We start from the raw sequence: 26,662 nt of genomic DNA, 5'->3' as shown, positions 1-26,662 counted from the left end.
GGGCACAGATTTGTCCTCATGACCGACCATGTCCCTCTTCAATGGATGCAGTGGAACAAGGAGAAGAACACAAAGGTGACCAGGTGGTTCTTATCCCTCCAACCTTTCCAGTTCCGTGTGCAACACAGAGCAGGGAGCCGTCATGGTAATGCCGATGGCTTGTCACGTGTGCACTGTCTGGCATCCCAAGCTGCCCAACCCCTTGGTGTTGAGCAGGGGGGAGGGATATGTGACAGACCCAGGCCAGTGGGGTACAGGAGTCTGATAGAGGGCAAATATACTGGTCACAGGATGAGTAGTTTTCCATTCCCTGAGTGACTAGAGCAGGGGCTGCACTAGAGTAATCAGGAACCTGCTAGAACCAATTCAGGCAGACAAGCTGATTAGAACACCTGCAGCCAATCAAGGCAGGCTAATCAGGGCACCTGGGTTTAAAAAGGATCTCACTCCTGTCAGGGAGGGGGGAGCCAGAGGAGAGGAAGTGTGTGTGAGGAGCTGTGCAAGAGGCACAAGGAGTTGAGAGTGAGAGGGTGTGCTGCTGGAGGACTAAGGAGTACAAGCGTTATCAGACACCAGGAGGAAGATCCTGTGGTGAGGATAAAGAAGGTGTTTGGAGGAGGCCATGGGGAAGTAGCCTAGGGAGGTGTAGCTGTTATGCAGCTGCTACAGGAGATCCTATAGACAGCTGCAATCCACAGGGCCCTGGGTTGGAACCCGGAGTAGAGGGTGGGCCCAGGTTCCCTCCAAATCTCCCAACTCCTGATCAGACACAGGAGGAGCTGACCCAGGCTGTGGGGAAGATCACTGAGGTGAGTAAATCTGCCAATAAGCGCAGGACCCCTCTGTCATAAACAGATAGCTAAGGGTTAATGTCTCTTTCATCTGGAAAGGAGTAATCTGAAACACCTGACCAGAGGACCAATCAGGAAACAAGACTTTTTCAAATCTGGGTGGAGGGAAGTTTGGGTGTGAGTTCTTTGTCCTTTGTCTTGGGTCTGACCCTCTTGGCTATGAGAGTGATTTTTCTATCTCCAGCTTTCTAATCTTCTGTTTCCAAGTTGTAAGTACAAAGATAGTAAGACAATAAGGTTTATATTGTTTTCTTTTGTATTTACATGTGTATAGTTGCTGGAATGTGTTAAATTGTATTCTTTTTGGATAAGGCTGTTTATTCATTTTTTTCTTTTAAGCAAATGACCCTGTATTTGTCACCTTAATACAGAGAGACCATTTTTATGTCCTTTTCTTTCTTTTTATATAAAGCTTTCTTTTTAAGACCTGTTGGAGTTTTTCTTTAGTGGGGACTCCAGGGAATTGAGTCTGCAGCTCACCAGGGAATTGGTGGGAGGAAGAAGTCAGGGGGAAAATCTCCTTGTGTTAGATTTACTAGCCTGACTTTGCATACCCTCTGGGTGAGGGGGGAGGAGGAGGAGAGATTAGCTCTCTCTCGGTACTTGTGTTTTCCAGGAATCTAAACAGGGAGGGTGGAGTTCCTCTGTTTAGATTCACGGAGCTTGCTTCTGTATATCTCTCCAGGAACCCAGGGAGGGAACACCTGGAGGGGAGGAGGGGGAAGGGAGATGGTTTATTCCCCTTTGTTGTGAGACTCAAGGAATCTGAGTCTGGGGGTCCCCCAGAGAAGGTTTTGGGGAGACCACAGTGAGCTAGGCACTGTATAATTCCTGGCTGGTGGCAGCTTTAGCAGGTCCAAGCTGGTAACTAAGCTTGGAGGTTTTCATGCTAACACCCATATTTTGGACGCTAAGGTCCAGATCTGGGAAAAATGTTATGACACCCTCAAGGTAGAGGAGGAACTTTGTCACAAAAGTTCCTCCTCAAAGATATAGTTATTTTTACTTAAGGTAAACTCTCTGTCCCTGGGCCAGAAGTGCATACAGTATTTGTTCTGTTTGAAGAAGCCAGCTTATAGAAAGCCCCATGACATGACACCCCAGGCTGGGAGTGTCCACAGACATAGTTGGTGCATATTAGAAGTTAGAGAAAACGAGCTGGAATTAATTCACTTTACTTACCCCTAATCAGGGGATGACAGAGGGCCATTAGTCTACTCTCATATATAACCATTTTACACTGGTGCACAGCATTGGGTCTGTTCCTCATTTGCATTAATGGCTGTAACAGTCAGGGTCCAGACAGCCCAAGGGGAGGACAGAAGGTTTAAACCCCACAAATGAGCAGTTGAACCAACTGATTGCAGATGTATTATTGTACTGTAAGCATATTGAAAAGGCCTTTCATGCAAGCCTGGGACATTCTGAACTTGATGGTCATTCTGAGAGATGTATACAGACTATGGTTGTGAATCTATGTATTTATGCATATAGAAAACTGTGCTCATAACCTGTACTACAATTTCAACTACACATCACAGCCCGGACGGCACATTCCAAGACAGGGATTTATATGACACCGGCTCCAAGCAACAACCCACTGTCTAGCCAGGAAAAGACAATGGAGTTAATGGAAAGTTGTCGAGGCATCCTGGCTCTCAGGTAAGAGGGAATTTCTTCACTCTGAATAAACATGAGTCATCATGGACTGAGAGAAAAAAAAGGTAGACACAAGCCTGCTTGTAAAAGGCTTTTTCCACAGTTTTCTGACAGTCACTTGGCAAGTGCTGTCCATGAAACGCTGGATTCTATTACAGCTAGGGGTATGCTGGGAAATTGTTCAAAGGCAATAGATAACTTGTATTAGAAAAGGGTTAAGTATCAGAGGGGTAGCCGTGTTAGTCTGGATCTGTAAAAGCAGCAAAGAATCCTGTGGCACCTTATAGACTAACAGACGTTTTGGAGCATGAGCTTTTGTGGGTGAATACCCACTTCCTCAGATGCATGTAGTGGAAATTTCCAGGGGCAGGTATATATATGCTAGCAAGCAAGCTAGAGATAACGAGGTCAGTTCAATCAGGGAGGATGAGGCCCTGTTCTAGCAGTTGAGGTGTGAAAACCAAGAGAGGAGAAACTGGTTCTGTAGTTGGCAAGCCATTCACAGTCTTTGTTCAATCCTGAGCTGATGGTGTCAAATTTGCAGATGAACTGAAGCTCAGCAGTTTCTCTTTGAAGTCTGGTCCTGAAGTTTTTTTGCTGCAGGATGGCCATCTTAAGGTCTGCTATAGTGTGGCCAGGGAGGTTGAGGTGCTCTCCTACAGGTTTTTGTATATTGCCCTTCCTAATGTCTGATTTGTGTCCATTTATCCTTTTCCGTAGAGACTGTCCAGTTTGGCCGATGTACATAGCAGAGGGGCATTGCTGGCATATGATGGCATATATTACATTGGTGGATGTGCAGGTGAATAAACCAGTGATGGTGTGGCTGATCTGGTTAGGTCCTGTGATGGTGTCGCTGGTGTAGATATGTGGGCAGAGTTGGCATCGAGGTTTGTTGCGTGGATTGGTTCCTGAGCTAGAGTTATTATGGTGCGGTGTGCAGTTACTGGTGAGAATATGTTTCAGGTTGGCAGGTTGTCTGTGGGCAAGGACTGGCCTGCCACCCAAGGCCTGTGAAAGTGTGGGATCTTTGTCCAGGATGGGTTGTAGATCCTTGATGATGCGTTGGAGGGGTTTTAGCTGGGGGCTGTATGTGATGGCCAGTGGAGTCCTGTTGGTTTCTTTCTTGGGTTTGTCTTGCAGTAAGAGGCTTCTGGGTACACGTCTGGCTCTGTTGATCTGTTTCCTTATTTCCTCGTGTGGGTATTGTAGTTTTGAGAATGCTTGGTGGAGATTTTGTAGGTGTTGGTCTCTGTCTGAGGGGTTAGAGCAGATGCGGTTGTACCTCAGTGCTTGGCTGTAGACAATGGATCGTGTGATGTGTCCGGGATGGAAGCTGGAGGCATGAAGGTAGGCATAGCGGTCGGTAGGTTTTCGATATAGGGTGGTGTTAATGTGACCATCATTTATTTGCACCGTGGTGTCAAGAAAGTGGACCTCCCGTGTAGATTGGTCCACGCTGAGGTTGATGGTGGGGTGGAAGCTGTTGAAATCGTGGTGGAATTTTTCCAGAGTCTCCTTCCCATGGGTCCAGATGATGAAGATGTCATCAATGTAGCGTACGTAGAGAAGGGGCGTGAGTGGACGAGAGCTGAGGAAGCGTTGTTCCAGGTCGGCCATAAAGATATTGGCATATTGTGGGGCCATGCGGTTGCCCATAGCAGTGCCACTGATCTGGAGATATATATTGTCATCAAATTTGAAATAGTTGTGTGTAAGTATAAAGGCACAGAGCTCAGCAGCCAGTTGTGCTGTGGCATCATCAGGGATAGTGTTCCTGACAGCTTGTATTCCATCTGTGTGTGGGATGTTTGTGTAGAGAGCCTCTACATCCATGGTGGCTAGGATGGTGTTTTCTGGGAAGTGACCAATTCATTGTAGTTTCCTCAGGAAATCAGTGGTGTCACGGAGATAGCTGGGAGTGCTGGTGGCATAGGGTCTGAGTAGAGAGTCCATATATCCAGACAGTTCTTCAGTGAGAGTGCCAATGCCTGAGATGATGGGACGTCCAGGATTTCCGGGTTTGTGGATCTTGGGTAGTAGATAGAATAACCCTGGTCGGGGCTCTAGGGGTATGTTGATTTCTTCTGGTGTTAGTGTAGGGAGTGTCCTGAGTAGATGCTGTAGTTTCTTAGTGTAGTCCTCAGTGGGATCTGAGGGAAGTGGCCTGTAGAATTTGGTATTGGAGAGTTGTCTGGCGGCCTCTTTTTGGTAGTCAGACCTGTTCATGATGACAACGGCACCTCCTTTATCAGCCTCTTTGATGATAATGTCAGGGTGGTTTCTGAGGCTGTGGATGGCATTGCGTTCTGCACGACTTAGGTTGTGAGGCAAGCGATGTTGTTGTTCCACGATTTCTGCCTGTGCACGCCGGCAGAAGCATTCAAAGTATAGGTCCAGACTGTCATTTTGACCCTCAGGAGGAGTCCATGTGGAGTTCTTCTTCTTGTGCTGTTGGTGGGAGGGCACCTGTGTATCAGTGCACTGTTCAGTGTTGTCCTGGAAGTATTCTTTGAGTCGGAGACGGCGAAAATAGGCTTCCAGATCGCCACAGAACTGTATCAAGTTGGTGTGGGTGGCAGGGCAGAAAGAGAGTCCCTGAGATAGGACAGACTTTTCTTCTGGGCTGAGTGTGTAGTTGGATAGATTGATGATATTGCTGGGTGGGTTAGGGGTACCACGGTTGTGGCCCCATGTAGCAGGTAGGAGTTTAGACAGCTTACAGTCCTTTTTCCTTTGTAGAGAGGTGAAGTGAGTAATGTAGATCTCCTGTCTTATTCTAGTGAAGTCTGTTTGTATAGAAGTTTGGTTATTAATGACAGTCTCCAGGTTGGAGAGCTCTGTTTTGATGTTTTCCTGTTTGCTGTATAGGATGCTGATCAGGTGGTTCCTCAGTTTTTTTGATAGAGTATGGCATAATCTCTCACTGTGGTCTGTGTAGTATGTAGATAGCAGTGGAAAAGGGTTGTCTTTATGTTTCTTTTCTGGGTCACTTGTATATGTTTGTTCTCCCTTACTATTTCATCTTTGAATCTGTGGCTTTTCTATTACTTAAGCCTTTTGTTTAGCTTTACCCTAAACAGGTGTCTCGTGTGCAAACTGTGTGGAATGTGTGTGTCAAAGTAAACTGGTGTCTGGGGGTTGGTTCATGCCTTGAGGGGTGATGAACCAGAGGGCATTTGTCCAACTGCCTGGTAATTAAGAACTTCAGATGGATGGATTTGGGAAGACCTGGGACTGAATGTCACCCTGCAAGGAGTAACTAGGCTGATGAGAGCCAGGGTGAGATCTTGGGTCTGAACCACAGCGGCACCACACCAAGGCATCTAAGTACAGGGCAGGTGGTGACAGAAATGTCAAGTGGGATGTACTCTTCCTCCACTGGCCTGCATTCCTCCACTGTTCCAGCCTCAGAGCTGCAGTCACCACTGCCACTGTGTAACCCATGCCTGCTTGGTGTGGCACTCTGTCTCCCTCTAGTGGCAGCTAGAACAGCCAGAGACTGATTAACCTGCTAGAGTTTTGGCTAAGAGACCGGTGCCTTCTAGCTCAGTGGTTTTCAAACATTTTTTCTGGGGACCCAGCTGAAGAAAATTGTTGATGCCCGTGACCCAACGGAGCTGGGGAGGAGGGGTTTGGGGTGTGGGAGGAGCTTAGGGCTGGAGCAGAGGATTGAGGTTTGGGGGTGAGGGCTGCAGGGTGGGGCTGGGAATGAGGGGTTCAGGGTGTGGGAGGGGGCGCTGAGCTGGGGCAGGGGGTTGGGGTGCAGGAGGGCATCAGGGTTCTGGGCTGGGAGTGCAGGCTCTGGGGTGGAGCTGGGGATGAGGGGTTTGGGGTGCAGGAAGGGGTTCTGGGTTTGTGGGACTCAGAGCTGGGGCAGGGGATTGGGGCACCTGTCCTGGCACTGTGGACCGCACTGCACCCTGGAAGTGGCCAGCAGCAGGTCTAGCTCCTAGTCAGAGGCCCACAAGTGGCTCCTAGTCAGAGGTGCGTAAGTGGCTCCACATGACTCTCGCCCACAGGCACTGCCCCCACAGCTCCCATTGGCCGGGAATGTGCGGAGCTGGTGCTCGGGGCTGGGGCAGCACGCAGAGCCCCGTGGCCTCCCTGCCTAGAAGCCGGATCCGCTGCTGGCTGTTTCGGGGGCACAGCGCAGTATCAGAAAAGGTAGGCACTAGCCTCCCTTAGCTGGGCAGCACTTCCGACAGGACTTTTAACGTCCCGGTCGGCAGTGCTGACCAGAGCAAGGCAACCCAGCACCTTACATGCCATGACCCAGTAGTGGGATGTGACCCATGGTTTGTAAAACACTGTTCTAGCTCATGCTAAAGAGACTCATGCATTGAGTCCCAAAGATCCCAGGTTTGATCCCGGCTACTGACAAGTCATCAGTGTTACAACTGTACCCCCAAATGGGGGGAGGTGAGATTTAGTAGTGGTATCCACAAAGTTGCAGGTGCATATGCCTCCCAACTCATGGCAAATCTCCCTTAAGTGTCAGGGTAGAGGAAGCCCCTCTGATGCTCAGCCGTGAGGTATGCAGGATGCCTGCACTCACTGCAGGGGTTCTCCTCCTCCCACATTCTGACAGCAGATCTGTCATACTTCTGCTACCTAGCAGGTAGTATATGCCTGCTTGGTGTGTGCAAAACAATCTTTGCCTCATAGAAAACGAAAATGATTCAGCTGAAAGCACAAGAGAAAATGTTCAATTTCTCAAATCTTCTCTACCCGCCAGAAAATCAGAGCTGTATCTGGATGTCTCATCCTATCTGTTTCCAAGCACCACATGTCAATTTCACACCAAGGACTAGCATGAAACTGACAAAGAAAAGGAGTGAGGTCTGCAACAACAGGAATAGATGCTGAGAATAACAAGAAATGATTAACAGTGGCACCTGAGGGAAAAGGTCAATTAACCCCCTGATAAATAGCCAGCTCATTGTTTTCAGAAAATAGGAGCTTTGATTTAAAAGGGGAGAATATAACCATTTTCTAAAGATGTGTTTTATGCCTTGCTGACTAAAAACAGGTGGTAAACACTCATTTATTTACATGTTGCTTTTCTGGTTTTCACATTCTGATTTCCTCTCTTCTCTGGTTTCAGAGTGGTAACCATGTTAGTTTGTATCAGCAAAAACAAGGAGTTCTTGTGGCACCTTAGAGGCTAACAAATTGATTTGGGCATAAGCTTTCATGGGCTAACAGACTTAAAAGCGGTAATTCTTTAACAAAAAAACTCAAAAACAGACTCCAATGAGAAACTGCAGAACTGGAATTAATTTGCAAACAGGACACCATCAAATTAGTCCTGAATAAAGACTGGGAGTGGATGGGTCACTACAAAAAGTAATTTTCCCTCTGATATTCACCCCTTCTTCTCAATTGTTGAGAATAGGCCACTTTCACCTTAAATGAATTGGCCTCGTTAGCACTGACCCCCCCACTTGGTAAGACAACTCCCATCTTTTCACGTGTTGTAAAATATACATTCTGCTTCCTGTATTTTTCACTCCATGCATCTGATGAAGTGGATTTTAGCCCATGAAAGTTTATGCCCAAATGAATTTGTTAGTCTCTAAAGTACCATAAGGATTCCTTATTATTTTTTTCTCTTTTCTGGATTATCCTTAGAGGAACTTTTTTCCTTCCACATAGTAAAGCCATTGCAATCTCAACATGAGAGCCACTTCATTAATCAATGGTTATGGATTGCTGTACAGTAAGATGGCTGGGGCTTGATCCTGTATGGTTCTGAGCTTCCTGGCCCTGATCAGCAAAGCACTTGGTATATGCTTAACATCAAGCACATACATAGTTACACAGATCAGGGCCAAAGGGCAGGCACCTTCCCACCAGCTCACTAACAGGCCCAACCCCAAGAAGTGCCAAGCACCTTCAATTACACCTTGAAAGAAGCACTTGGCATTTCATAGCACCAGATCCTAAGAACCTTAATACATTAACTAACTGACCTTCTAGTTTTCAGTGCTACAGCACACACTGGGCTGTTGGCTGATTTATGCTGCTCTCCTGTTAAAACCAGGTTATCCAGATATATTGTGTAATCCTAAATGCTGAAAACATGTTGATGTATAATTTAAAAAACCCAAAACAGAATTAACATTTTAATTGAAATCCATGAGAATGGCTGGATTTTGCCTGTGCAAAATCGAAAGTCAGGATTCTATTAAGTCAGAAAAAATATCGACATTTCCCAGATTAACTGAGAGAATTAAGAAATATGGTATTTTATACTACAAACCAGAAAAAAAAAATCAAGTCTTCCAGTATAAAATGAAAATAAAGCCATGAGCCAGTGAAAATAAAGCATATCAGAAGCATGTCTGAGGAACAAAGCATTCTCCTTCCTTGAGAAGAGCATTGTATTGCAGCTTCTTTGGCCAATAAAGAAGCCACCCCTTGGTGGTCCTGCTGCCCTATCTTAAACTCTCGTCAGTAACAGTGTTCTTTTTTTTAGCAGTCACAAAAGGCAGGAATGATATAAATTCTTTTTCCTTTTCACCTTTACAGCCTCTGCTCCTGAATATTTTCTGCTGACCAGCCTCCTCGGTGTATTCATTCTGTGATAATTGGCACCTAAGTGCCCTGTCATGCATGATGTCTGAGCCATGTGACTCACTGGAGGACGGATTTGATATTGAGCTGATCTTTCTTGCCTGAGGTAGGCAGCTGGCCTCCTTTTTCTATAGAACATTCTGTCTGATTAATGTCAGAGAGTTGTTTGTATCTTTTCATGAACAAGTATAAGATATTGATGAAACACCAACTAGTATGTGCCCAAACCTGCATCCCTTATTCACATGAGAAATCCCTACTCTTGTTAGTATTAATAAAAATAACTATAACAATTATAGGGTTGCCTTAATCTCAAAAACATTTTACAAAGGTGAGTGACTATTTTTATTCCTATTTTAAAGATAGTGAACCTGGGGCACAGAGAGTTTCAGCAAGAGGCCCAAATTTACACCAAATCAACAATAGATCTGGTAATACAAACTAGGTGTCCTGACCCAGAGTCCAGAGACCTGTCCACTAGGGCACATTACCTCCTATCAATCCACTAATTTCAATGGGTCTACTCACAAAGTTGTTCACATGTATGAGAATTTGCAGTGTAAGCATTATCGTATGGGCCTGAGCATGTTTTTGGTTTCCACAGCTCTTCTTTTCTTGTTAAATGTAAAAAGGCTGGGTGATGTGGTATTTCTCAAGTGACTTTAGCTATTCTGGTGTAACCCCTGCTTGCTGGTGGGGCAGGGGGAGGTTATACTGATTTAATAGCTTAAATTAGATAACCACCGGAAAAACTTACCCCTTTTTGGCATCTCAGTCATCTCTTCAGCAAGAACAAATGCTACTTCTGAATTGTGCTCCTCATGGATTTCCCATGGAGAATGAGGCTTTAATTTAAAAACCTGTTTGTATAATTTATCTTTCCTTTTTTCATGGGAAATTCTCACCCACCATCTTAGTGCATTGCTCCACATGTGACAGAGGTACACTTGCGCAATCCAATCATATAACATTACGAAGTACGGAGTTAGCCTTTGGCACACACTACCTAGCAATCACTAAATTAAGCAATCAATCCTGGAGCGATAAGTAATGAGTTTATCTGCCTGGTCCTGGAAAAACCAAACTGAGCACATCTATTGGCTAAATGTTTCACATGGGTATCATCCAAAGGGTGTGTAGCCTTAAAGGATTATTTGGGAAGACAAAGCTAGTTTAAAAACAAAAGAGCTGTAGTGTAAATACTACCTCTCACAGTTGAAAATATATTCGGAGTCCTTCCCAGCTTTTCTGATGATTACTTTCTCACAGTACCAGTACTGCGCCTTGTTACTGGCCTCGCAGTGCAATAGCACCTTCTGCAGTTTTCCAAGAGATACAGCTTCCATTTCAAACATATCCACCTAGAAGACAACAGCGCAGACACCACTTCATAACAGCAGTAAGAAAGGCTAAAAGCTGCTCAGTATTTTAAGGGCATTGATCCAACTCTTATTACAGCCAACGAAAAGATTCCCATTGGATATAATGGGAGTCAGTTTGTTCCCAATGGGGTAGAGTCAAAGCTCATTGAAGTTATCCAGTGTCTCTCCATTGACTCAATGAATTTTGTATCAGGTAATAAGTGGACAAGCTAAAAATCTGAATGTAATAGTAATGGCAAAAACCTCATGTAAATTACATTTACGATCCTTCCCCAAAAGTAGTGCTAAATTCTTCAGTACTGATCCAGTACACCTTACGGTAATGCTTGAGCAGTGTTTGGGGTGATCACTTTACAGTACTGTAACATTATTTTCTTAGTAAGGTACATATTTGCTGCATGTGGGGTTCTCCCCTTATTTAAATGCCATTATACTGAAAAAGCTGAAATCTGGCACGCCACTTTGTTCTGCTTATCCATTTAGACTTGTGCAAAAGCTTGATGAAGATTGCTTTAATGGAGGCATGCAGCTGATCAGGTGACAGATTCAGGTTGGCCTAGTTTTGACCTCATGAAGAGCATACAGTTCGCTTGTGCAAACTCTAAGTTTAACAGGAAAACTCAAAGGGAAGAGGTGAAAAGTATAAATTTACATACACAGATATCCAAAAAACCCCTACGCTAAAAGCACGTTAAGGTTGTAAAGTCAAGCACTCTAAAGATAGGAAATGCCAGAATTAGGGGTGTTGATGTAACCTTAGTTCAACCCCCTTGTGCATATGCATTATGAGACATTCTTTAATTATATGATCACATACTATATTTTCCACAGGATCCCCTGCTTCATTCAGTGTACAGGATGGACAGAGTTACCCATTCAGTGAGCTATCTAATATTTCTTTGTATCCTCCTTATTCCTTCCTTCCTGCCCACCCCACACCCACTTTATTTTCTGCACAACAACCAAACCTTGCACCGAATACAGAATTGGTCATTTCTTCATGGGTTTTTCTGCGATGCAGTCACTGCAGCATATCAGTTCTTTACAAAGATTAATGAACTGGTGTTCACAATACCCTGGTGAGGTGAGGTGAGGTGGTATTCTTATCCCCATTTCATGATGAAGTTGAAGCACATAGATTAAAGCCAAAATTGTCAAAAATGTCATCCAATTTTGGGTGCTCAATTTGAGAAGCGTGGGACCGGATCTTTCAGAGTACTCAGCATTTTATAGCACTTTACACGTCCAGAGCAGAGCTCCCATTATCCTCAGTTCCAGCTATGAGTGCTCAGCAAGTTAGTAAATCAGAGCTGAAGCATCTCAAGTTGAGTACCCAGAAAATGAGGAACATGGTGGCCACCTGTGAAAGTTTTGTTTAAGTGACTTGCCCAGCATCATGTTAGGAACTCTGTGGCAAAGGCAGGGATAGAATCCAGTTCTCCAGGGCAGTATTCAACTGCCTGAAGCAGAAGATGATACTTTCTTTTCCTGCAGTCCCCTGCCTCATTCACTACACACCTTCCAGCTTCTGTAACAAATGAGGTGAAGTATAGAATCTCCTCACTCTTAGACTTTTTGTATAAATAATATAATACAGGATACTCTCATTAGCCTACCCAGAAGAGGTGTCTCAGGCAACTTTATGTCCTGAATTTCAACTCCTTTGTGCAGTACTTAATATCTAATGCTTTACTAATGGGGCAGATTTGTATTCTATGCTGTTAAATTGGCACAGATCCACCTGCAGTTTCTCAATGTATCTGGGATGTTCTACTGTGCTGAATAATTGAACATTTATATACGCTTTGCATTTTATAAGTATTCCTCAAATATGTCAATATAACCTGTGAGGTTAGTAAGCATTCATATTCCCCCATTTTACAGATGGAGAAACTGAGACACAGTGGAGGCCAAGCGACTTGCCAAGGGCACTCAGAAAGTCAGTGTATATCAACACTGAAATAAAACACCTGCAACTGGCCCATGTCTGCTTGCTCGGGATGCGAGGCTATAAAATTACAGCATAGTCATTTGGGCTTGGGCTGGAATCCAGACTCTGGGCCTACACGAGCCCGAACAGCTATGCTACAATTTTATAGCCTTGCAATCTGAGCTTCACAAGCCCAAGTCAGCTGACCCGGGCCAGCCACTGGTGTTTTATTGCAGTATAAACATATCCTCAGTGACAGGACCAGAATTAGAACTCAGTAATTTCTGAAATTTGGTGTCTTGCTCAGTCCACTAAACCACAGTGCAGAATGTAGCTTGTGTATTTTACTTATGGTAAGGCTCCTAGGTACATGAAAGACAAATTAGATAGTTTCATTTACACCTGGATTGCATTCATCAGTATCAAAACTGCCATGTGTTAGAAGAAATAGACAGCAAATGTTCCTACTGAGATTTGAAGCCATGAAACAATTTTTGTGCACTCATTTGTGTCCAATTTTGATCTTCTATGCTTTGACTGAAAATGTCTGTATTTTCCCTTGTGGCTTTTCTCATCATCTTGTTTTTTTCCTTTCTTTTTCTATTCTTTTATTCTCCTTAATGTCCCCACCACCACCCTCCCTGTTTTACTCTTGTTCCATTATTCATTTCTGGTTTACTAGGTCCTTTTTCCCCCCTTATTTATATTATCTCCCAGAAATGGCAAGCACCAAATTTTTAATAAAAGAGTAGCTAAATAATGTGAAGTGTGTTTGTATCCTAGATTTTGATTAGTTCCCCTCAAAACCAATTTTAAGCATGTATAAAGGCTACTTTAAACACATCTCTGTGAATATGCAAACTTCCTTGTTCAGACTTACCATTCCCCTCTGAAATTTCACTGGCATATCAGATTTATGCAGAAGTCTTAGACCAGAGTCTCCTCTCTTTCCATATATACATAGGTAGATCGGAGAATCTGTTTCAGCTTGCTCCAAATGGCCAGTATAAACATAAATGTGGTATCTCACAACTTGCAATACCGGGAAAGGAAAACACAAGTTAGTTATTCATACAGAGAGATCACAATTCACATGTTCAACCTTCAGTCATAATGAAGACACCACCACAAATCTGGCTTGCAAACATTTGCAAATGTAAGGGGACTGTTATCCCCTTTTACTAACATTCAGTGGGGATGTTTTGGTTGCTAGCTCTCAGCACTAAAAGAAGAGGGATTGATGGCAAATCAGGACCTTGAGACTGACAGTCCCCAGGAACAATGGCGAGAGGCCAATGCTCCAGGTCAGCCTGATTGATAGGGTGGGCAGGCTAATCAAAGAGACAGAAGGCCAGGGTGGGTCCCGTCCTCTGTGTGAGCTGCAATTGCCTGGGTCAGACAGAGCGGGGCCGAGCTAAGGTGAGAGTAGGGGCCCATGCTAAGCTGCTGGTAGCAGAGCTGCAGCCCAAAAAGCCAGAGTACAGCCCAGAGAGAGAGACCTGCCCTGGGAGCAGAGCTGCAGCAACCAGAGCCAGAGGGGCCAGACAAGCAGCCCAGGAAGCAGGTGGGAGCTGAGAGAGAGACACAGGCCATGGCTACACTGGCGCTTTACAGCGCTGCAACTTTCTTGCTCAGGGGTGTGAAAAAAACACCCCCCGAGCGCTGCAAGATACAGCGCTGTAAAGCAACAGTGTAAACAGCGCCGCAGCGCTGGGAGTGCAGCTAAACCCCATGAGGATGTGGAGTACGTGCACCGCTGGGAGAGCTCTCTCCCAGCACTGGCGCTGTGACCACACTCACACTTCAAAGCGCTGCCGTGGCAGCGCTTTGAAGTTTCGAGTGTAGCCATACTCACAAAAGCAGCCTGCAGATCTGTAGCAACTGGAGCCAGGGAGGCCAGAGAATCAGCCCAGGGAGCTGAAGGCAGAGCAGCAGCAGCAGATGTGCTGAGGCAGTGTGGAGCTGGGGCTGGAGCAGTCCGGAGCTGGGTGCGGTGAGCAGCTGGGGAGAGCGAGGGGGACCCTGGGCAGTGGGCCCAGCACAGGGAGACGTGTCAGCCAAGAGGCTCTGCAGGCCAGACTTGTAGGGGGGTCATAACCCTGACAGAGCAGGGGTGACACTGGGGAGAAGGGTCCTGCCACTCAGTGCCTGAGAGAGTGTGGCCACCACCAGAGCAACTGTCTGACCCACAGCATCCTTGCAGCACAGCCAGGGCCTGAGGAGGAGGCCTGGGACCTACAAGGAACAGACTGTGAAATGCCCTGATGTCCAGAGATACTGTTTGTGATGGTCCCTGCCACAGAGCAGGGTGATGTGTTTTCCTTTAACCTTTCCCATTTTTCCTTATTCTTTTTTAAAATTAATTGTTAATTAAATAACTTGCATTTGCTTTAAATTGTATGATGTGATCAGTGGGTCAGGGAGGTGCGCAGTGCAAAGAAATTACCCCAGAGTGGGGACACCCTAGCCCCTGTCCTGGGTGACCACATCAGGGTTGGGGGTTGAGCCCCCCAGGAATCCTGGGCCCAGCCTTGTTGGGGTTACGAGGACTCTGCCAGACAGGAGAGTGGAAAGGGAGTCCTCAAGGGCAGGGAGGCCTCTGGGTAAAGGAAGTGGGAGTGAGGACTCAGATCCTTTCGCTAGCCCACTTCACCGGGGTAGTGCAGAAGCCAGGAAAGTTCCCCACAATAGCAGGACCATTCCCCTGCTTACAAAGAGATTATATTTTCAAGAACTGAAGTGTTTTCTGAGATTACTAACAATACCATTACACGTACTTGGATAAATGGGTTTTCCTGCTTCTTCTACTGGGAGTTCACATATAATATCTGCAGCTCCACGACTTCTTGACAACCACTTGTTTGCTGGAAAATTCAGAGTCCTCCTGCTTTTTACATGTTGCAGTGTCACCTAGGGAAGAAGCAATAACAACAGCCATGATGCAATGCAGTTTCTCCAGTTCTGCAGTGTCCAGTACTGAAGAGATACATTTTCCTTCATTTTACTTTTCTAATTTTGTTACTATTTTACCAATGTGCCTCCACTTGGAACTAGAAAGACTATCTTTAGAGAGAATCTTTATGCTCACTCATTCCTTGGTATCTCTGCTGTAATTGCCAACATCTATTCTTTTTATCTGCTAAGAGTTCTCAAAATATGTGTTATTTTTGGTGTGAGCAAACATGTGAATTAAATTTGCCTTCTTACCTTACTAAACATCACTGGGTTTTGATTTTTGTCTACGGATACATTCCATGGAAATCTGCCTTCTGAACTGCAGAATGAAAACATTCTGAAAAAATGAGCAGTGAGACTAGGATTTTGGAAAGTGAAGTGGGTCTGTTACAGGGCTATTTCCAAATGGAAATGGGCTGAAACCAAATTCCTGAATCTAAATCCCTCTGAACTCTGGTGGGAGAAAGCACATATTTGCATAGATTCTAAGAAATCTATATGTTGAAATTGGTGGATCCAGATCCAAATTCTATAGCTGGCTCCTGCTTCTATAATAGAACAAACCAAACCCCTGCAACCAAACACGTTTACACCTTCCCCAATTTAAGATAGTTCAAGATCCAAATTTTGAGCTATTTGCTACTGAGTGCTGTGGTAATAACTGTCTTATTTGTTGCTTCATGTTATTAGAGGAGCTTTTTTTTCTTTTCCTTCTTAGAGATGGTTATTATTGGTCTCTGATTATAGCAGCACATACTACAGTTTTCCCTTCCTCAACCTTCGTTAGCAGCAGGCATACCAAAACCATTCTGTCTCTACACTCTTGATGCTGTTTGAAATATAGTATTCTGAGAAAAAGCTTTATGATTAAAATTACAAAATTAGGTATTTGCACTCAAATTCTAAAAGCACATTTTAGAGGGGGAGAAAAGACTCCTTTAAATTGCTTCCCTATTAAAGTGGACACATATTTTACTTAAGATAATATTCATTTAAAAGAGAGAGCATTTGGTTTCCAACATGAAATACTTTTGCAGCTGTGATTTTTAATCACTAATTGAATTTACAGGACAACCTCAAATGATTATTGGCACAGCTCCCCCTGCTGCTTCAGAGCAACAACAAATGTTAGCTGCATTGACAAAAAAACACAACTTTCAAGCTAATTGGTTTTCTTAAGTGAAGGGAATTCTTTGAAATCCCAGAGTTGCCCTATGAAGTTTGGACTAACATATTAAAGAAATGTGCTGTAACCAACAGATTGGAAAATAGATTTCCTGAAATCATTTGACCAAAACTGAAACATTTAAACTTCTATTCAGGTTTGATATTCCTAAACTTCAGGCCTCTGAGCTAATGTCAAAAATTTGCTATTGGCATGCAGTTCTGGTTTTAGGATTCAGGCCTTGTAAGATGACATGACAGAATAAAAGGCAGGCACGTGTGTTTCCATACACATAGGTTAGGAGACAGGGCTGGCTCTAGCAATTTCGCCTCCCCAAGTATGGCGGCAAGCCACGGAAGGGCTCTGCCACTTGCCGGTCCCACAGCTCCACTGGACCTCCCGCAGGCTTCCCTGCGGGGGGTCCGGTGGTCCCACGGCTCCAGTGGACCTCCCGCAGGCATGCCTGCGGATGCTCCACCAGAGCCGCGGGACCAGCGGACTCTCCGCAGGCACGCCTGCGGGAGGTCCACCGGAGCCCTCTGCCACCTTCCCGGCAACCGGCAGAGTGCCCCCCGTGGCATGCCGCCCCAAGCACATGCTTGGCGTGCTGTGGCCTGGAGCCGGCCCTGTTAGGAGACAAAGCACAGGTACTTGGTCTGGAGTTCTGAAAGGAATATTCCATGATAGGTCTGTTCTAGTATGAATTTATTCTACCAAGTGTTAGTCAGCAAAATAGAGTAGAATTATGTCACTTAGTAGCTCCAAGCATGTTGTTCCAAGCATGGATATTATTGTGTGCAAGGATATGACTGGCTTATTCATAGCCAAACTCCGGTCTTTTTCTCCCCATGCAGTTGTCCATGGTGTAGCTGAAATTCTGTGACCTTTCCAGCCAGTTTCTAGAGGTAATATAAGCGCAACCTACAGCAAACTGAAAAATACAGTTCCATTTTTTAGGATGCAAAATTTGACAGAATATCAATACTCCAAAATTAGCACCTAGGTACTACAGTGATTGGCACATTAGAAAAAAACAATGCTAACAATGCCAAGTTTGAGGGAGTTTGAATCCAAAGTTTTGGCTCTGATCCATCCCTTTTATAAACTTGACAGTGATAATACATTTATGTAACTGCTTTGGTGGCATGTATTTTGGGATTACACAATCTGTCAGTAATTTCATCCTCTCTGAATGTCCTAGTTAAGTGCAAAATTAGGTATTTTTCCCTGAGAGTCCCATAGTCAAAGAATTTCTCATTACTCACATATGCTAGGATGTACAGTATATACCATGATCAAAGGACTCTGTGGTTACACACAAGTAGAAATGTGCCAAAAAAGTTGAACCAGAGAGAAAATCTCAAGTTTTCATTGTTATTGCAAATAAAACATTCCACTGTGTTGCCTTGACATTCAGTAAGGTCATTAGCTGTCTATGTTAAGATTCATTTAACCCAGTGGTTTTTAATCTGGGGTCTGTAGACTAGGTCTAAGATTTCCAAAGGGGTCTACATAGAATATCAGGGTTGGAAGGGACCTCAGGAGGTTATCTAGTACAACCCCCTGCTCAAAACAAGGCCAACCCCTGAGCAGATTTTTGCACTGATCCCTAAATGGCCACCTCAAGGATTGAACTCACAACCCTGGGCTTAGGAAGCCCATGCTTAAACCACCAAGCTATTCCTCCTCCCAAGCTTCATTTGAAATTTTGTAGGGATCCACAAATGGAAAAAGGTTGAAAAGCACTGATTTAACCAAAACCAACCAAGTTGGGGGTCAGTGATGAGCTGAGTGAACTACCCCAAACTGTCACAACACCCCAGAAAATGCTTTGTGTCAAATTTCTGATAGCTAATAAACTATTAATATATTTTATAATGCATTTGGATACTTTAATGAATAATATAGGCCCATTTGGTGAGCACAAGGGATTACGTTTATCCAGTCAAATTGGTGTAGCAGTAGCTTAATGGACAGAGCTCAGAATGTGCTCTGTTCCTGACTCTGATACAGACTGGTCTAGTGACCTTGGGAGAGTTTCTTAAACCACTTTCTGCCTCAGTTATCTCATCTGTAAAATGATGCTTACTCTTCTCTATAAAGTGATTTGAGCTGAAAAGTGCTAAATAAGTATTAATTATTAATTATCACCCATCATGCCATTCAGTTTTTCCACAATTTATTATAAAGTCACAAAGCAATGAATTAAAGCATTAATTATGCTGCAGACTGATCAGCAAATTTACCATAAAAATCTTAAGAACATAAGAACATAGGAATGGCCATACTGGATCAGACCAAAGGTCCATCCAGCCCAGTACCTTGTTTGCTGACAGTGGTCAATGCCAGGTGCCCCAGAGGGAGTGAACCTAACAGGTAATGATCAAGTGATCTCTCTCCTGCCATCCATCTCCACCCTCTGACAAACAGAGGCTAGATACACCATTCCTTAGCCATCCTGGCTAATAGCCATTAATGGACTTAACCTCTATGAATGTATCTAGTTCTCTTTTAAACTCTGTTATAGTCCTAGACTTCACAGCCTCCTCAGGCAAGGAGTTCCACAGATTGACTGTGTGCTGTGTGAAGAAGAACTTCCTTTTATTTGTTTTAAACCTGCTGCCCATTCATTTCATTTGGTGGCCACTAGTTCTTATATTATGGGAACAAGTAAATAACTTTTCCTTATTCACTTTCTCCACACCACTCATGATTTTATATACCTCTATCGTATCCCCCCTTAGTCTCCTCTTTTCCAAGCTGAAAAGTCTTAGCCTCTTTAATCTCTCTTCATATGGGACCCATTCCAAACCTCTAATCGTTTTAGTTGCCCTTTTCTGAACCTTTTCTAATGCCAGTATATCTTTTTTGAGATGAGGAGACCACATCTGTACACAGTATTCAGTCTTACCTTTTCTAACTTCCATTCTGGGTGTTCACTTGTTCCATCGTGTCCTATTCTTATCTTATAGAATTCTCCAATATATTTTATTTCAACCTGAATTTAAACACAAAACAGCACATGTAAATAAGGATCAAGCATTGAAGCTCTATACTTCAGCCTTGCTTGGCTTGTGATGTGAAGGTTAGAGGCTGTTTAACCAAAGCCCACATTGGAGAACTGACCCGGCAGTTGATCCAAGATTAGAAGGCAACCTTACACAATTCTCCTTGCCCACACATATGGGGTGAGAAGCTTTTTGACAATAAGAGTGGGCATGTGTATTTTGTGCCCAGGCTGCTATCTTTTCATGATACTTTTGCAAAAAAAAAAACCCAATATATTTCCTTTCCTGTGTCTTAGCTTATTGCAAGTGAAAGAAAAGACTAATGTACTTTTCACCATTTGTGCTGTGTTTACACTTTTTGCCATTCATTCAGCTTGGCCGAGGGCCACATTTTTGAAAAATTTAGGCATAAAGTCCACATGCACAACTGTAATTCTTTCCTGATTTCCCTGAGAAAGTGAAGTATCTATGAGTACTAAGATAGGCATGCAACAATTCCTGCATGTTTTCAGGCAAACCTTGGACTGCCTTTTTTCAAAATCTGGCCCTGAAAATAGGCTATTCAGTTTCTCTTCGGCTTAGGCTCCAATATAATTAGATGGGTTCCACCTTAGCCCCAATGGAACCAGGATGCTGGCACAGAAAATTAGCAATATTTTTGAGATGGTTCCAACTGATGGATTGGAAAAAAAAAAGTTTGGACAAAGCTGAACGGTGAGTGATACAAAAATAAATCTGTCCGGTAAAAGATAGATCAAAAATTACAGCTGAGCTGGAGGAGGGATGGTTTACATCAGAGGTACATTCTGGAAAAGTAAAAGAGTGGCACATAAAGTTGAATAACAATAGGCATGCCATCAAAAGTGAAAACTGAAACAAACTGCATCAATGTGAGATGCTTAAAAGCAAAAACAGATGAACTACCATGCCTGGCAGTGGAAGAGGACACTGATGTAATTGGCATTATTAACATATGAGAGCATGTCAAAAACTCAAGGGGATCTAGTAATATCTGGCTAGATAGGACAGATTAGCTGGTAGAAGTGGGAGATTAGTACTATATCTAAAAGAGTCTCTAAAAGCCTGATGCTTGGTGTAAAACTAACGTAAAAAGAGAATCGGGCTAATCATTTCTGAGCAGACAGGACCATACAATAGAAACTGAATACAAATCCCAAATCATATGACTACAAATGTACCATCAATCTCCTGTTGAGGAAAAAGGTATTGAGTACACAACAGTGAAGGAGATCAAAGAGAAAACTCAGGCCCCACTCCGGCACTGAGATCTAGAGTGGAACCTTGCACATGCTCCAAATCCCACTGACATATGCACAGGCACAGGGGTCTGTTCAAGCAGATCCCAATGCAAGATCGACTCTATAGCTAAAAAAGAAGACCCAGAGAGCGAGTTCAGTCACCTACATATAGACTGACCATTTGTCACAATGAGAAAAGCAATTTCATGACATCTTAAACACTTGCTTCTTGGAACAGGTACTTCTACAGCATGTAAGAAGAAAGACTACTCTTGACTAGGGCTAAGTAACATACAGGGACTGGTTCAAGGAGCATCTGTAGTTAGGCCACTAAATAATAGTGACCACAATACAATTAAATTCAGCATCTTCGAGGTGAATCTTAATCTCCCGGTGTTGGCAGTCTCCCTTTAACTCAGGTCAGAAAATAAATAGTAGAGATGCCAGTGTACGTTTATGAATTTGCTGGAACTTCTGAATCCTAGATCTGGGATTGGAGTAGACAAGGCATGGAATGGAGAATCCCCCTTCTCTTCTGGAATATATCAGCAAATCAAAGTGCAGTTAACACTCACAGGCACATTTAGACCTAGGATTACTTTCCAGAAATTACTGCCATTTTGCAGAGTTGTTTTGACAAATATTTAGAGCATCTGTCCAGTTTGTGAATACAGAAATGTAAACCATGCAGCAAAATAACATCCCTCAGGATGCATTAGAGCAACATGGTTAAAATCATTTCTAATATAAATCCTAATATTGGTCATATAATTGTGTGGAGGATACAAAAGGCCTAAATAATCCAGCTCCAAAAACATGGTACAGAGAGATCTGTAAACCGTTAGAAGTCACTGATGTATTCTTACCTTTTTGATTGAATACAGTTTGCATTACACTTCCATCTTTACTTTGTAAAGCATTTTGTAGTACCATAAGTATAAAGGATACTCTTATAGTCCAATTTTATCACATTTTTCAGGTCTTTGTGATGCTGAACAGTTATCATTATTTAAACTGAATACAAATCATTTCATATCCTATATATTGTAGTACAAGTAGAGTTCTCAGACACTTGAAAAGCAGATTTACTGTCAGATTATTTCTCACTGAGTGTTCTTCTGACTAAAAGGCTGACGGCAGCATCCTCTGTCATATTCTCCTTTTTCCTAGCCCAGCTCACTGCTGGTTCATATTCCAAAGAGCTATTTACATTGTTTTAAATAGTTTTCATTTTACCTTTTCTGTTAAAAATCCCTACTCATATGTTATCCAACTACTCTCTATTTCCATTAATAAAAATAAAGTTTCCTTGTCTCCCCTCGCAGCTTAATATTTCCCCAACTCTTATTTCTAGGCCCCGCGGCCTTTATAAGAACATTGTACTGTTCCCCAGAACAAAGAATGTTTAAGAAAATAATGTTAACCCATATTCCTATTTTCCTTGATGTTCCCAAAGGTTGAGCAGCTCACAGGGTATAGGTGAGAGAGTTGGAGGATTCCTAGTCATTTACTGAGCTCAGTGGGAAGATAGGGAAACTTTAATTGTATTAACAAATCAAAATCTATCACCACACTTGGAAGATTATGATGTTATTATAATCGCCAATGGTTCTCCATTTGATTTAGCAGTAATTTACTTCTATGGACTCAGAGCCTGATACCCTCACCCATGTTGTATAGTACCTTACTCCATGAGTCAATAGGCTCATGATATGATGATATTAGAGTAAGAGTGTCATAGTCTGGTTCTGAGTCAATAAACTACCAGTGTTATAGTTTACCTACTTGGAAAGTAGACTATCATTGTATGAAATGGAGCAACCTGATATATTATCCTTTCATTCAGAATCTCTGAATACGTATTACTGTCATGTTTCATGCCTATTCTAATTATCCTTTTCCATTCCATTTGGTTAATGGTTCAGCTGGCCGGTCTGCCTGCCTTCTTTTGTGTCAGTGTCAATAGGCAATGTATTGGCTTTGTGGAAATGCAAGAAGTGACGTCCACCTAGAACAAGCTTAGCACCTATTTGTCTGGCCAAAAGAAGGATTCCCTTTGGTATAATTAGAGAAGGGCATAGCCAAGTGTGTCCATTAGTATACTAGGTATAATATGCCCAAGCAATCTTTTCTCATGTGAGCAGCCTCAAAAGGGATTCAACAGGTAATGTCTACTTACATGAGTAAGGGATGTGATTCCTTTTACTCTAGAGGCAAGGGTATTTCCACTTTCTGATAGCTGTCTGCATGAGTTTGGCAATAGGGAAGAGATTCAAATTGCCCTCGGTTACCGTAATGCTGTCTGAGGCAGTTTTCTTCCTAGAATTCCTGGCTAGACCTCTGAGGACGTCAATCATTTTAAAAATGAAAAAGTGAAGTCTCCTGCTTTAGCAAAGTGCGATGAAAACACATCAGGCTCAAGCACACAAGCAGTAAAGAGAATCAGTAATAAAACCAGTCTTGCATTCCTGGCCCCATTTCAGAACACTGCTATACTCACACTGATCCACAGGTACAAAACAATGTCACTTTTAAAGAGTTCTTACTCATTAGCTAGCTTTTGATGGATTTGTCTACTGCAGGTTAATGAAGGGAAATGTTTTAATTGAAATGTTATTTAATTGATAATTGACGCCAGAGCATCAGTGTGTGGAGCGTTGCAGCCCATGGTGCTGATGGAGAGATTCTTCTTTTCTTCAAGATCAATATCCGTAAGACACGGCTATAATGGATATCTATTTTATAGCAGGACAATCGGTCCATATCTTAGGGAATCTATGGACAGGGAGAGAAGTTAATATTGCAGACATGCTATTACCCAAAACTGGTTATAAATTATTCACTAGTGAGAAGAAAGGAGTTCCCAGTGGGTCATAGCTCTGTGAAATATATACTGTACGTATTTCCAAAACTAACATCACAACTAATAGCCTCGATGCTTAAGCCATATTAGTGCAAAGTACTTATTAATTATTATTATGGACAATAAGGACCTTGGTGTGAGTCACAACTACAGTAGTATAGAGAAAGCACACACAGCAAGTTCTAGTACATAATGGGAAGTATCATTTCTAGTTAATTCATTCACACATGGCTTCCAGCTGGAAGACAACAAAAGAGGATATGTCCCTCTTATAAAAGCTTTGTGAGAGAGCCAAGAGAAGCTTTAGCCCTTTGTTAATAGCAATTTCTTCCTTCCATTCTACCTGGAGGTAAGCTCCTTTACAAACTGGATCCTAATTATATTAATAAAGTCAACGGCAAAACTCCTTTTGTTTCCATTGCAGGATATAAACAGGATCAGATCCTGACAATGTAATATGCACGTTATTGCAATCTATTAATACCGTGTATAAATCTTCTACATTTCAATCTTTTATTAGGGCATTAGTTAGCTGGAAAACAGCGAGGTTATGACTTTAGCAGAGCCAACCATGCAGTACTCATTTTTGAGCCATGATTACAACAGTGTATTCAAGAATGCATTTCATTTCTTAAGATCCTGTAAATGATACACATCTTTCAGTGGATATGATTTGTGCAGAGGTAGATGGTTTCTAAGACTAGTTTCAAACCAACTGCCTAAACTAATTGCCTTAAGGAAAGCAATTTACTTCTGCAGTTTTCCCCGCTTGAGAGAAAAGAGCATTTCCTCTGCCACATACTATATATATATATTTAGATGATTTAATGCAGAATTCAGAGACATTAGATATAGATTTACTTATGCAAAACATTTTCCCTATCACGAGAGAATTATCTTTGGAAAGGTATTCAGTAAAATAATGTTCCCAGCCTTCATTAGCTACCTGAAACTCATCCTCCTGCCTGGGAAGAAAGAGTTGCTCCCTGTTGTCCTTGCCAAGAGTTATTGGTCCAGCTACTCCTTTGTCTCCATATATCCAGAGTGTGACATTTGCTTGAGTTCCTCCATTTCCTGTCAGCACTGACACTTTCCATTCATCATCTGAAGGAAGGGGATACTTGGTACCTTGGGTATTTTTCATTTCCTCTGTGAAATACAGAACATTAGTGGTAAATCAAAATTGACATGAAACTGACAGTCCTTGTTGTAATATCAGCACATAAAGGAAACATAACAGAGAGAGGATTGTATTTTTTCACTGTAAGTGAGGGAGCCTAAAAAGATTGATTTATGTTTCTTGTCTAGTCCAAAATGTTCTGGTTAGCTGAAGCTGAACTACTAAAATCAAACTGGAAAAGACCAAGCATCTCAAATGTGTACTAGCCTCCCCATTCCTACAATGTTTTATGATTCAATGGAAACACTAGCTTCTAAGATCTCTTTACCTATCTTCACTGTGGAATAACGCATTGTCACAATCAGAAGATGAAGTCAGAAATTTAAAATTGGAGAGCGATAAAGTAAAACTGAAATATCTGTCTGTTGCTTTAAAATACTTGCAAGCTAAATGGGGTGAGTTGATCATCTATTTCTCAAACAGCTATACAGACAGGCGTTGAGGAAATTTCTTATTCAGGATCTGTTGCTGTCAAGGGTAGCAAAATGAAACTGACAAGAGATCCTGTATAATGTACTTTACCACGCTGTTTGCAAAAAGAGCAGGGGAGGTGAGGTGCAGAAACTCTTCCTGTGCTGGGCCATCTCATGTGCTATACTTGTTCTGTTGTTTTAGAATAAGTTAGTTCCTACTTCTTTAGAGGGATGAGACCATGACAGTAAAAAAATTTTGTGGTGTGAAGGCCCTCATTATCTTTTAAAAACAATTGTATAAAGTGGAGTACTTTTCATTTCCTCCAGCATTTAGGATAATTCAGCACTGGTATCAACAGGATTACTCATGAGTTTAAAGTTAAGTTTATGCTTAAGTATTTTCTGGATTGGTGCCATAATAATCAATTTGACAGAATCATTAATGCCTGAAAACAGAGTCAAATTAAGTTTCAAATTAAAAAAAAAAGTGACTATCTGAGGAAATTAAATGGAAGAACAGATTTGAACTCAGTAGTTCTTCAAATACACGCAATCACCCATTTTTAATTTTACCCTTCAAAAAAAATTAAACTTTTACAGTGTTGAAAGATCAGATTCTAACTCACAAGTCACAAAATGAGCATAACATACCATGGATCATCAGCCCCAAAGCACAGACCTCTACCATTTAAGTTAAAGGAAGTAACCCTATTGGCTTTCAGGCATTGTAGGTCGTTAGCCTCTATACAGATTAGTCACTAGAGAGGAACACAATTTATTACAAGTAAATTTCACAAGCTGATGGCCTGACCAAATTTAATTTTGGAAGAGAGAGAAATTCACTTCAATGATTGCCTCCACTGATCTTTCGCCCAGTGTTGAGGATAAAGATGTATTTGCAAATCTCAAATGACAAACCTGGAAGTGAAGCATGAATGACTGGAGTCTCAGCAGGGAGGAACATAATTTTGAGTATTTCCAATTCAAATGGATTAGCAACAGTCATATGTCTGAAATACTATTCCTTCTTGGGGTAGTGCTGTCAGCTAAGTGCTGTCCACTTACATAGGAAGACACCATCCCTGCTCTGAAGAGTTTGCAATCTATAGCTAACTGTTCTGGCCCAAGGGGAAGATACTGCAGTAAAAGAAAAGGCTGATAAACATTCCATCTGCATCACCAATAATATAGTGCAATCCACTACTGGAACAATAAGCTAGAAAACATAAATAGCTGAAGAATATGTTCTCTAAGGACATGTCTACACTTACTGGTAGATCGGCCCTGCTTGCAGTGCAAGTCGATTTAGTGGGTCTGGTGAAAAAAAGCTAAATTGATGGGAAAGCACTCTTCCATTGATTTGTGTACTCCCCGAGAAGCATGAGGGAAGACAACAGGAGATGCTCTCCTGTCGACAC

General features: G+C 42.7%; 1 protein-coding gene across 7 annotated transcripts in view; it reads right to left on the bottom strand.

Moving 5' to 3' along the window:
• The window catches only part of RP1 (RP1 axonemal microtubule associated), a 320,592-nt gene that overhangs the window by 199,944 nt on the left and 93,986 nt on the right, over positions 1-26,662 (bottom strand). For all 7 annotated transcript variants that reach the window (XM_050938879.1, XM_050938878.1, XM_050938875.1 and 4 more), the window contains exons 18-22: positions 24,598-24,800; positions 19,433-19,519; positions 15,179-15,311; positions 13,282-13,433; positions 10,296-10,450 (exon numbers count right to left, since the gene is read on the bottom strand). In XM_050938879.1, coding sequence (XP_050794836.1) covers positions 10,296-10,450; positions 13,282-13,433; positions 15,179-15,311; positions 19,433-19,519; positions 24,598-24,800 — 730 coding nt within the window. The remainder of the gene's footprint in view (positions 1-10,295; positions 10,451-13,281; positions 13,434-15,178; positions 15,312-19,432; positions 19,520-24,597; positions 24,801-26,662) is intronic.

This window comes from Gopherus flavomarginatus, chromosome 2 (genome assembly GCF_025201925.1).
Source record: "Gopherus flavomarginatus isolate rGopFla2 chromosome 2, rGopFla2.mat.asm, whole genome shotgun sequence".
Taxonomy (NCBI): domain Eukaryota; kingdom Metazoa; phylum Chordata; order Testudines; family Testudinidae; genus Gopherus; species Gopherus flavomarginatus.
The sequence above is the reverse complement of the archived record's forward strand: the minus strand, read 5'-3'. Positions and strand labels throughout refer to the sequence as shown.